Here is a 12229-nt window from a genome sequence, read left to right on the forward strand (position 1 = left end):
CTCTACATCCGCCCTTGTCTCTCTGCATCTCAACACAGCAGCCCATGTGATGAGTTTAAACCTAAATCAGGCCATGTTGCTTTCCTTGAAAATCGTCTAATGACCTTTTATCTCACTTGGAGGGAAATCTGAAATCTTCACAATGGCCCAACTGACCGTGCATTATCTGCTGCCCCTTCCTTCTCTTATCCATGTTCTTGTTTCAAACTCCCCTCCTCTCCAGCCTCCCTGGCCTCCTTTCTGTTCTCTGATTTGGGCTACCATGTCCGTTTAACCACTTCCCATGTACTATAGCCTCTGCCTGGAATGCTCCTTCTCGCTCCTTCACGCCCTTAGTCCATTCAGCGTCTGCTCAGATGACTAGATCTGAGAAGCCTTCCCTAAGTACCTTCATTAAACAGACCCCTCCGCACTCTGGCCTGGCCCTTTTCTTGCATTACTGGTTTCACAGTACTTCACAACAGCTCATAGTCCATGTATTTATTTGTTTGTATATTGTCTGCTGCCCAGACTAGAATGTAAGCGCAGCTCACAGGGACATGCCCTTAGCTTCGTTCCCTGATAAATCCCCAGTGCCTCACTCATAACAAACACAGTGATTGTTGAATCAATCAATAGTTAAAAGACTGTCACTTTCCTTTTCAAAAATGAGCCACCTTTGTTTTCATTTCATTGTCTCCTGCTGAATAGTGAATTTCAAAAATATGAAACATCGCTGTATGTTACTGTTTGTATTGCCCTAAAATAATCATATTCAAACTTCAGATTTTGCTTCTTAGATCTAATATCTGAAGGACCAAAATGTTGTCTTCTGTCAAATACTGAGAATTATGGAGCCCAGTGTGTTTTCTCTTATTTGAAAGCCAGGAAATTTTGGACCAAGCTTGCTTATTTTTGAAGGAATATTTTTCCTCTTGTTGAAGGAATAATACAGAAACAAGAATGAAGTAGAAAAAAATTTAACCACTCCCACTATACCATATTTTGAAGCATTTTCTTATGTATTTAGGTGACAGAAATTCATTTCTATACTAATTTTCATCAATTTTTTCTCAATATAAATACAATGAATGCTATTGAATCATTTTTGTAGAGCTGAGAAAATAAAAAACATAAAAATACTTGTAATCCCACACAATCATTACTAAAATTTTGAGGTTTATGCTAAAAGTCTTTTTTCCTTTGAGATCATATTGAAACATAATCATTAGAAATCTTACCAGCAGAGTACTCACATGCCCTACAGGAAAGATAATAAGAAAAGTCATAGTTTCAAAGCTCAAATAATAAAATAAAATTTACAGCATCAAGCACAAATTCTGAATCATATCCTGCTTGTCATTTCCCCATCTCTGAATAATAAATGCCAAAGGCACCCTTTTCTACTCATTCAGCTACATCTTTTGATATTTATGTCATTATTTCAAAATAATATTCCTATGCTGCTACTTCTTTTTTTTTTTTTTTTTAGACATTATCCACATCCAACTGTGGAAGATGAGGATTTAACTGTCTTCAAAAACCACCCCAGGATCACCACAAATGTACATGGGGGTACTCGCAATTCAGTTACTGCCCCAACTACCTCCCCAAATACTCCTGTCACCGATTTTTCCTAAATTGTTACTCAGGGTTTACATTAATATGACTATGAAAACATCACTCCCATTTAAATGAATATTGTGCTCTGGTAGCATTTGCTTTTGATTTTCCAAGTAATAATTGTGTCCTGTTTTACACTGTCATGGTTTTTTGTGTGTGTGTGTTGTTTTCTATGTTCAGTTCAGTTCACTTGCTTAGTCGTGTCCGACTCTTTGTGACCCCATGGACTGCAGCACGCCAGGCCTCCCTGTCCATCACCAACTCCCGGAGCTTACTCAAACTCATGTTCATCACGTCGGTGATGCCATCCAACCACCTCATCTTCTGTCGTCCCCTTCTCCTCCCGCCTTCAATCTTTCCCAGCATTAGGATTTTTTCCATTGAGTCGGTTCTTTGCATCAAGTGGCCAAAGTATTGGAGTTTCAGCTTCAGCATCAGTTCTTCCAATGAATATTCAGGACTGATTTCCTTTATTATGGACTGTTTGGCTCTCCTTGCAGTCCAAGGGACTCTCAAGCGTCTTCTCCAACACCACAGTTCAAAAGCATCAATTCTTCGGGGATCAGCTTTCTTTATAGTCCAACTCTCACATCCATACATGACTATTGAAAAAACCAGAGCTTTGACTAGACGGACCTTTGTAGGCAAAGTAATGTCTCTGCTTTTTAATATGCTGTCTAAGTTGGTCATTGGAGAAGGCAATGGCACCCCACTCCAGTACCCTTGCCTGGAAAATCCCATGGACGGAGGAGCCTGATAGGCTGCAGTCCATGGGGTTGCGAAGAGTCGGACATGACTGAGCGACTTCACTTTCATGCATTGGAGAAGGAAATGGCAACCCACTCCAGTGTTCTTGCCTGGAGAATCCCAGGGATGGGGGAGCCTAGTGGGCTGCCATCTGTGGGGTCACACAGAGTCAGACACAACTGAAGTGACTTAGCAGCAATAGCTAGGTTGGTCATAACTTTCCTTCCAAGGAGTAAGCGTCTTTCAATTTCATGGCTGCAGTCACCATTTGCAGTGATTTTGGAGCCCCCCCAAATAAAGTCTGCCACTGTTTCCACTGTTTCCTCATCTACTTGCCGTGAAGTGATGGGACCGGATGCCATGATCTTAGTTTTCTGAATGTTGAGTGTTAAGCCAACTATTTCACTCTCCTCTTTCACTTTCATCAAGAGGCTCTTTAGTTCTTCTTCACTTTCTGCCCTAAGGGTGGTGTCATCTGCATATCTGAAGTTATTGATATTTCTTCCACCAATCTTGATTCCAGCTTGTGCTTCATCCAGCCCAGCATTTCGCATGATGTACTCTGTTTTTTTTTTTCACTTTATTATTTTTTTTAATTTACTTATTTATTTTTTTTTAAACTTTTACTTTACAATTCTGTATTGGTTTTGGCATAGGGGATATAAGTTAAATAAGCAGGGTGGCAATATACAACCTTGACATACTCCTTTACAGATTTGGAACCAGTCTGTTGTTCCATGTCCAGTTCTAACTGTTGCTTCTTGACCTGCATACAGATTTCTCAAGAGGCAGGTCAGGTGGTCTGGTATTCCCATCTCTTGAAGAATTTTCCACAGTTTGTTGTGATCCACACAGTCAAAGGCTTTTTAGTCACTAATTCTTCCACACATTCCACACTCCAGGTGTATATTCCCACCTTATATGATAAACCACTTCTACCTGTTCCATCCATTTTCCTTAGAAATATCATCCTTTGCCTATCAGCTGCAAGTCTGATTCCTACTGCCATGCACAGATTTCCCTTCATCTTCATATTTGCAAGTTTCTTCATCCATCTCCTGGACAGGATACCTGGCTTTATGATAATAAGTGTTTCCTGTTCTTGGTTAATTTCCTCTTTGAGGTAAGGCATATCCTCTTGTGGCTCTCTAAGGACATAGGCATGGGTGACAACGTTTTTGAGTACATGTATATCTGTAATTATCTTTATTCTATCCTTGTTCTTTTGACTGTATTATGTATGTCAAATATATTAATCATAATTTTGAAACTTTTTATTGCTTTTTTTGGGAGTCAGTCTCCTTGAAGTCCCTCTTTCCTATTATATTGGTCTCTGACTTTTACATTGGTTGTTTGCCTAAATGTCTACTGCCCTTGACTCTTCATTCCTATTTAAGTATTAAGTGCTAAAAGGTGATGGGAAGATCTCTCTGTGTGATTGGAGCCATAAACTTCTGGGCTTCATGACTGGGGGGTGTGGGGGGTGCTGGGCGGGTGGGAAGGGGGTTTCTGACCGTTAAATCAGGGGAAACCACAAATGTCATATTACAGGTCTTCCCCACCCCCCACCCCCCACCCCTGAGGTTAAAGCATCAAATAATCACTTTCAGAATAAATTTCTGAATCTTTAATACAATGTTCACATTCCTTTCTTTGAAATACATTTTTATGAGTTCCATGCTTGTATTGTTTCCTCTTCATTCTGCTCTAAACAACAGGATGTGGCTTGTCTTCTATTTATCCTTTATTTGCTTGAGAACTTGACTGAAAGAAAGAAAGAAAGCACGGAAGGAAGGAAGGAGGTAGGAACTCTTCCTGAGATCTACAGGTTGCTCAAGGGTGGCTTTGAGCAAGCCACTTCCAGACCGATACTTCATGCAGTGACCTAAGCATACCATTCCTCCAGACTGGCTGCCTGTCTCCTGCTGTGCCCAGATGGAGAAGTGGGAAAGCCACACCATCCCATGTGCAGAACAGTGAGCCGAATGCCCCATTGTATTCCTGCTTTTAGCACATTTTATATCCTGAATTTCACATACCTACTTCTTACTGCACTGTTTTCCAAGAGTTTCAGTTTCTCAGTTCAAAGAGGAGTAGAGGAGGAATGTGGAAACAGCCATCTTGTTCCTTCTAAAAGCAGGGGTTTGCATGATAAATGATGCCTCACAATTCTTAGTCACTGTGATTTTACACTCAGGGCAGATGCTGGGGAAGAGACAAAGGCCATTGATCATAGTTTTGCACATATTATCCTTGTAGTTGCAAATAATACCTTTTGATTCTGGCAATGTGTTGCCCATTCCTGTTTTTAGAATTATTGAAATACTTCTCTCCTGTTTCCTATGCATTGTTTCATGGTTTGGAATCAGAGGCATAATTTGAATCCCAATTTTATTATTACTGGCTCTTTAAACTGCGGCAAGTGGCATTATCTTTCTGAATTCTGGTGTGTTAACCTGGAAAACAGGGGTAATATAGTATGTCTGAGAGGTTAGTTTGCTAATTTGATAAGGTGATCCAAGGGGTTATTAGTAGAGTCTGGCATGTTGTTTGTGTTCAATAAATGATAAGAAATGTTGGGTCCATTCTTACAAGCTGGAAGACACTTTAAACCAGAAGCCCCCAAAGAACTACATTTGATGATCAATTACAGTAGACAAAAAAGCATACAGCTTTTGTATGGAATACAGTACCACCTCCATAGCTCTTAATGTCATATCCAGCCTCATTATTCCTAATTGTAAGCCATTCCGATCCTTTTTAAAAGCAGAACTGTCACTCACTCTTTTATTTACTCTTTAGTTACTGCTAGATCTTTCTTGAGCTAGCCTAGATATCTACTTGGTTTTGGACAGAAGTGGAAGAATATTTTGCCAATTATCATAACCATGTGCATAACTGGAGTTTAATATTTTGGAGTCCACAATACTCAAATCCATTTTTGAAAGTTCAAACTTGCAAGAAAGTTGAAGCTTTGAATGCATAAGTAATTAGGAAAGAACTATTATATTGAGATTGATTTTTTAAAATCACTTTCAAGGCATTTAAAAATATTCAAGTTCTTCTATACTTCAGTTCATCAGAAACTAACGTTTAAACCCTCTTTGCTGATGTCAAAGGTCCTGATATATTGCTAAGAAAAACTGCTCCCCAGTGAACTCTGTGAACTAAGACGTAAGCATGTTAGCATAGCTGCTTTACATTTTGAACACAGTTTCCAGTTGCAAAGAGCACAGCAGTTTTTTGTTTGTCACTATGTGGCAGGAGGGCATGACTGCAATGCTTCCATTTTTGTGCAATGACCCTGAGGGCACAAAATGCACTGCGGGTGATGCGGTGGCTTGTGACCGTGGGTCAAGTGCCCATATTGTGAAATAATTCATTTTAGCTCAGAGTTTCCTTAGAAGGAAGCATATCTAGGCTGGGAACATAAACTCCTAGGAAATACTCAGTAAGATGGGCTATGTCTAAAGGTTAAACTGTTTTTCTCAACAGGTTTTTAATGGCATTAGAAGTAACTCACCCCAGCTGGAGAAACTGTGCAGGAGCGTGAATGGCAGCAATGAGATCGAATCTTCAGGAAATACAATGAAGGTCGTTTATTTCACAGACGGGTCCAGGCCATATGGCGGTTTCACTGCCTCCTACACATCCAGTGAAGATGCAGGTAATAGCAGCTGCTATGACTACACCTGTGTCACAGTCTACCTGGCAAGTGCCCGGCAGCTGCTGCCGAGCAGAGGAGTCATCTGTGTTCCCTTCAGAGATCAGGGTTACACCTAGCATCTTCCATGAAAGACAAACATAACCATCTAGAAAACCCAACCAGAAAGCCCCAGAACAAAAGACAAAACTTCTAATTTTGGAAAGAAAACTGCTATTGCGAATTAGGAAAGTTTAAAAAATGCTGTTAGAAGAGCTTCTAGCTGAGTCCCATGCAGTGTCACCATTATAGACAACTGCCAGGCCCATAGCCCTTGGTCAGATCTCTGTCCTGGAAAAGGACAGAGATCCCTTGGAAGGTAGCTTACTCCCAGAGGGTTAACTAATGCAACTGAAGACAGATTGTATTGTTTCTTAGTCATCCATCTATCCAGATACAGACTTCCAGCATACATGAATGTGGGGTTCACATATGATACGGGATATTTAAAATTAAGCAAGATAATGACCTTTCTACTGTAAATATCCTCCTACTTCCAGGATTGGTGTTATTATCTAAGAACTTTAAACTTTAGGAAGAGTGGAATTGAATTAAAAAAAAAACAAAACTCTTTATTTCATTGATACAAAGAATATTCATTCCCTTTTAAAAGGAGCAAATTCATTGCAATGCCAGTGTTAAATAGTATCTGTTTTATTCAATTAAATTCTCAGGTCAAGTGGAAGATTCCTAATCAGAAGCCACCACGGCCACCATTATATTTGGATTTTACTTTAAATGAAATATTAGTGAACAGTGGGCTCATATTAGAAGATACTGACTTAGCCAAACCTCACTCACCTAATCTACACCTTCAGGAAAATAAAGGAAATGCTTATTTCTGTGCATCTTTCTTTCTAAACCGACAGAACAACTTCTGTAGTTGGTGTGATGAGCCAGCCCTTTGCCCACAACCCTGACTTCATCTGGAAAAACAAATCGAAAGCAGTAAAAAGACTGCTGTGGTTATTATAGTTATTTTTTCCTGTCACATGTGTATCTTCTCCTATGGCATGAGTCTGACAACTAGTCTTTGTTACCTTCTGTTTCCTCAGTGTGCGGTGGGTCCCTTACAAGTTTCCCCAAAGGAAACTTTACTTCTCCTGGCTATGACGGAGTCAGTAATTATTCAAGAAACCTAAACTGTGAATGGATGCTCAGCAACCCCAAACAGGGCAACTCCTCCATTTACATTCATTTTGAGGACTTTTATCTAGAAACTCACCAAGACTGTCAATCAGATGTCCTTGAGTTCCGAGTAGGTGAGTCCAATCAAGGAACATGTTCTCCCATTCATATCTACAACTTTCTCCTTTTGCCTGGAGTCCAGTGACCTCTCAATGAAGGGAGTCAAGGACTGTAGTGTATATGTGTAAGGTCCAGAAGAACACTGTTCAGACAAAACCATCATTCTGCATGTGTCCAGCTGAGGACAGTATCTCCCATAAACGGAATGAGATGGATCAGTGTTGACAGCTAGACCCTAGGTTTTTAAGTTTTTTACCAATTGTGTCTCTGTTTAAATATATGCTAAAAAAATAATTATGAAAACATGAATTGGAACAAAATGGTGCCTAGGATAAAGAGGTTCCTTTGTATTCGAGAAAGAAGGATTTGTGAAATGTCTGCTACTAAATCAGAATTTAAATGTGCATCAGTGAATAGCTTGAAATGTTTTATTATTATTATTATTTATTCTGATTGAATCTGTTGAATGTATTTTTCAAAAGTTATATAAATGACACTCAGTGCATTGTTCTGCTCAGGTAATGCCGATGGGCTTCTGATATGGAGACTTTGTGGATCTTCAAAACCTAGAATGCCATTGGTTATTCCTTATCCAGAGGTATGGATACACTTTGTCACCAATGAGCGTGTAGAACATGTTGGATTCCATGCACAGTATTCCTTTACAGGTAAGACTGATGATAAGCTCTCCAACTCTAGTGATAAAACAACACATAGATTTTTAAATGATATTTTCCAGAAAGATCTCACATGTATTTTGTTAGATTTATTTCTAGGTTTATTTGTTGGTTTTGTTGGTACTGTCAATCAGACATTTTTATTTACACTTTCTACCCAGTTCTTTTTTTTTTTCAGACAACTCAAAATAATATTTTAATTGGTATAACAAACAAAACTAGCAAGGATATATAAGGCCTCTGAACAACCAACTTAACCTGACATCTACAGAACAATTCCAGCAACAACAGTGGAATACATATTCTTTTCAAGGGCATGTGTAACATTCTCCAGTGCAGACAATATAGCCAATTCTTATAGGCAAACAGTTGACTGAGGAAAGGAGTGAGATTTCTTATCCACTCAGTCAACCAGGTTGCCAACTGGTTCTTCTCCATCAGATTGAAAGAAAAGTGTCAGACATCTGGAAGCATTTTTATTTCTGTGGAACATCATACCACACTATGCTTTCAAAATGTATTTTTGTAAATTAGAAAATTTTTTTCTAACTTTTTCAACTTTCTGTGCTAATGTACACTTTGATAGCTGACTACATACAGTACATGTGTTTATTGTCAAAATGACAAAATGTTTAGTTATGATGCTGGTCATATTCTTCAAGCTTACAGCGTGTTCTCATGGGCCAAGGGTTTCAGGAAAGCCAATGCTCTTTACATCGGCCCAGTGCATTTATTGTCAGGTGCGTTTATTGCATTTATTCTGTGCTCACCCAAGTTTTGGCCATTTTTGGTTCATACATCTTCCTTCTCCTTTGTATCAAACTTGAGCCCACCTTCATTATGTGACTCCATTTAATTAACACTATATAAGATTCTGTTTATTTCTACTCTTCTATCTTTTTTCTTTTTACTTTCAGTTTTACTTTGCTTTCATCTAATTTCATCTCTTTATCCATTTATTGCCCTTTTTGAAAAATCATAAAGTACGATGGCTATAACTAGTATTTACTTTGACTACAGAATTTTGTGGGTTTTTCCCTATGTTATTGAGAAGTTTACAAATCTAATTTCAGACTGTGGTGGAATACAGATAGGTGACAGTGGAGTGATCTCAAGCCCCAACTATCCAGCTGCGTATGACAGCTTGACCCACTGTTCTTGGCTGTTGGAAGCCCCACAAGGCCACACCATCAATGTGAGTACTGATGAGTGGGTGAAATATCAATACTTCTGAAACTATACAACAAAAGTACTGTGTCCTGGTTGGAGACAGAGTTTTGGTGTTTTTTTTTTTTTAATAAACAAGTGATTAGAATAGGCTTTAATCCTGCCATCAAATCATTTTCTCCCTAAAATTCTCTGATTGGAGTACATACATTGACATCTAGACATTTACAATTAATGAAGGATGAATTATATTCCATTCTTTTTCAAGCACAGGAGAAGTTCTCTGTAGAAGACCATTCTCCATCTGGAATAGAGATGCTTTCATGTTCTTAATATAAGTTGCCATCCCAGCCAAGGGGACTGAATATGATCCTAATGACTCCCATTCTGGGAGAAATATTCACTCTCAAAATTTCCAAGAGAAACTTCAATAAGAAAAAGTAGAGAAAGGCAAGGAGAATGAAATAAGATATGTAAATACAAAATTATATAAATTAAAATGAAAGGATGCAGAAGGATTTCAGTCTAACTCTACATAGACAGGCTCATTTACAACTCAGAGTGTTTTCTTGTTTCTTCTCTTTTCTCCTGCAGCTGACATTCAGTGATTTTGACATTGAAGCCCATGAGAACTGTGCCTGGGACTCGGTCACTGTGAGGAACGGTGGTTCTCCTGGATCACCCATCATAGGACACTACTGTGGAATTTTAAATCCAGGGACGATCCAGTCAGGTTCCAACCAGCTGGTGGTGATTTTTAATACAGACCATTCGATACAACATGGTGGATTTTATGCTACTTGGAGCTCAGAGACTTTAGGTAAAAGAAATACTGTCTGTACTTACTGTCTTTTATCATCAGTGTAGTTTTAAAATTTAGTAACTAATCCAACAAGTCTATATTTTGTACCTACTCTGTCAGACTCAATTCTAAATTTTTACACTACACATGTCATCTCATGTAACAACCTTCTAAGGAAGACACACTATCGATCCACATTTTCTCCACTTGCATGGGTGGAAGCAGGATAAATGGGTTGATAATCTGCCCAAGTCGTGTAGCTGATAATCAGAAGACTTGAGATTTGAGTAAAGACAGCAGAGCCCAGAAACTCTGATTTAAATACTTCTACCATGTTGCCTCCGTAGGCAAAAGGCCATGTCACAGCTTGGGAATCACAAGTAGTAGAAAATATGTGCTGGGATCACAAGTAGTTTAAAGTGTTTTGAACTTGGAGGCAGGATGCAGAGTGGTGAGTCGAGGGCAGGAAAAGCAGTCATCCACGTCCTGAAGATCTCCTGGAAAAGGAGATGGCAGCCCTCTCCACTATTCTTGCTTGGAGAATCCCGTGGACAGAGGAGCCTGGCAGGCTACAGTCTATGGGTCACGAGAGTCGGACGCAACTTAGAGACTAAACCACCACCACCACATCCGGAAGAGCCTTGGCTTCTGAATTACCCCTCCGGCAGTGGGGAGCTAGCTGAAGAGTTTTCAGCAGCAAAGTGACAAGACATTTGTGATTTAGAATGAATGCTCTGTACAGGGCAAAACATAACAGATCTGATTTCAAAGGATTAATTGTTGTACCTGCAAACTATGAACTTCATGGAAATCCCCAGAAAATGTAAGACTTGCATTGGATACTTTTGTTAGGATCCCATCATAGACGTGCTAAATCACAGAAGACAGTTATTTCTAGAAGAGTTGGGGGGTGATTAGGAAGCTCTTTGTGGAAAAAAGCAAAAGATACAAATAAAACTCTAACTTCATTTTAAGTTCATATATTTTTCTTTTGTTGTCTCTTAAGAACATATTTTAATATTACAAAATAATTCTAGATTTTTTTCTTTTAATCCCTGTAATGTAATTTTCATCCATTGACATTTCAATGTGAATGAACCAGATTGCTTAATGAAAAATTTTCCCCTCCTCAAAATCATTTTCTCCTGTTTAAGTTAGATTAAAATTACATGTTATGTATGTATGTTAGAGTAAAATTGCAAATGAGTATAGACTTACACTCTCATGTGTTAGTGGCAGTAAAAAACAAAGCTTGAGATTGTTGGGCCACAAATATTAATACACCAGAGCCTCAAGGGGAGTAAAAATTATTGCTCTTATTTGATGACAGAGTGGAAGTCTATTCTCTTTTTGGCATGGATTAATGGGATCAGGTGAGTTCAGTACAGGGGTAACCAAACAGTAACAACTGAAGGTTCCTGTGACTTCACTGACCTTACATTTGCTGAGAGTCCTTGCTGTCGACCTGCCCCGAGGGTCAGAGACTCATATGTAAGGAGAGATGCACTGAAATCTCATTTAGAAACGTGTCTTCTCCAAAAGACTTAGGTTTACCAAAATTGTTACATTCTTCACAAGGTGATGACTATTTCCATGACAATTTTTCAGGCTGTGGTGGAGTACTTCATTCGAACAATGGTACAATCAGATCCCCTCACTGGCCTCAGAATTTTCCTGAGAACAGCAGATGTTCCTGGACAGTCATTACACACCAAAGTAAACACTTGGAAATCAGCTTTGACAACAACTTCCTCATCCCCAGTGGGGATGGACAGTGTCAGAACAGCTTTGTGAAGGTCAGTGTGCTTGTGTATTTAATTGGAGCCAAGCTGGTTTCAGGAACGTAAATGTTTAGACTAGAAATGACTCATTGCTCTCAAAGTAGGAGAAGGACGATTGCACTGCTTGGATTTCTTGAAAGAAAAAGTGAGAAACCTCAACCACTGGGAGTTTAAAAAATGCTTTTCTGCATCTTAATATGTTCTTTCTCTGAGGGCCTATACACCTTTTAGTGGAAAGAACACTGGCCTGGACTCTACCTCCTTTGCGTTTACCGCCTCCATGTTCCTCTCCGAGCCAATTAAACATTTTGGCTTTAAATCACTCAACTGTAAAATAAAGAGAATAATTCCTACTTTAGTAGGAATGTTCTTAGCATTAGAGGTGATATGATACAATAACATAAATAGTACTCAATACTTGAAATATAAAAACTACTCAATGAGTAGAAGTGGCAGCTCTGGGGAGACTTGGAGTTGAGCTGCTCAGTATCTTGAAGGTGAT

At 39.0% G+C, this 12229-nt stretch overlaps 1 protein-coding gene across 1 annotated transcript in view; it reads left to right on the top strand.

Moving 5' to 3' along the window:
* CUBN (cubilin) overlaps window positions 1–12229 on the top strand; it is a 263097-nt gene that overhangs the window by 187678 nt on the left and 63190 nt on the right. Inside the window, exons 49-54 of the mRNA XM_040248967.1 lie at window positions 5845–6016; window positions 7108–7314; window positions 7819–7968; window positions 9051–9172; window positions 9739–9964; window positions 11555–11742. Coding sequence (XP_040104901.1) covers window positions 5845–6016; window positions 7108–7314; window positions 7819–7968; window positions 9051–9172; window positions 9739–9964; window positions 11555–11742 — 1065 coding nt within the window. The remainder of the gene's footprint in view (window positions 1–5844; window positions 6017–7107; window positions 7315–7818; window positions 7969–9050; window positions 9173–9738; window positions 9965–11554; window positions 11743–12229) is intronic.

This window comes from Oryx dammah, unplaced genomic scaffold, assembly GCF_014754425.2.
Source record: "Oryx dammah isolate SB20612 unplaced genomic scaffold, SCBI_Odam_1.1 HiC_scaffold_10, whole genome shotgun sequence".
In the NCBI taxonomy this organism is placed as follows: Eukaryota; Metazoa; Chordata; class Mammalia; order Artiodactyla; family Bovidae; genus Oryx; species Oryx dammah.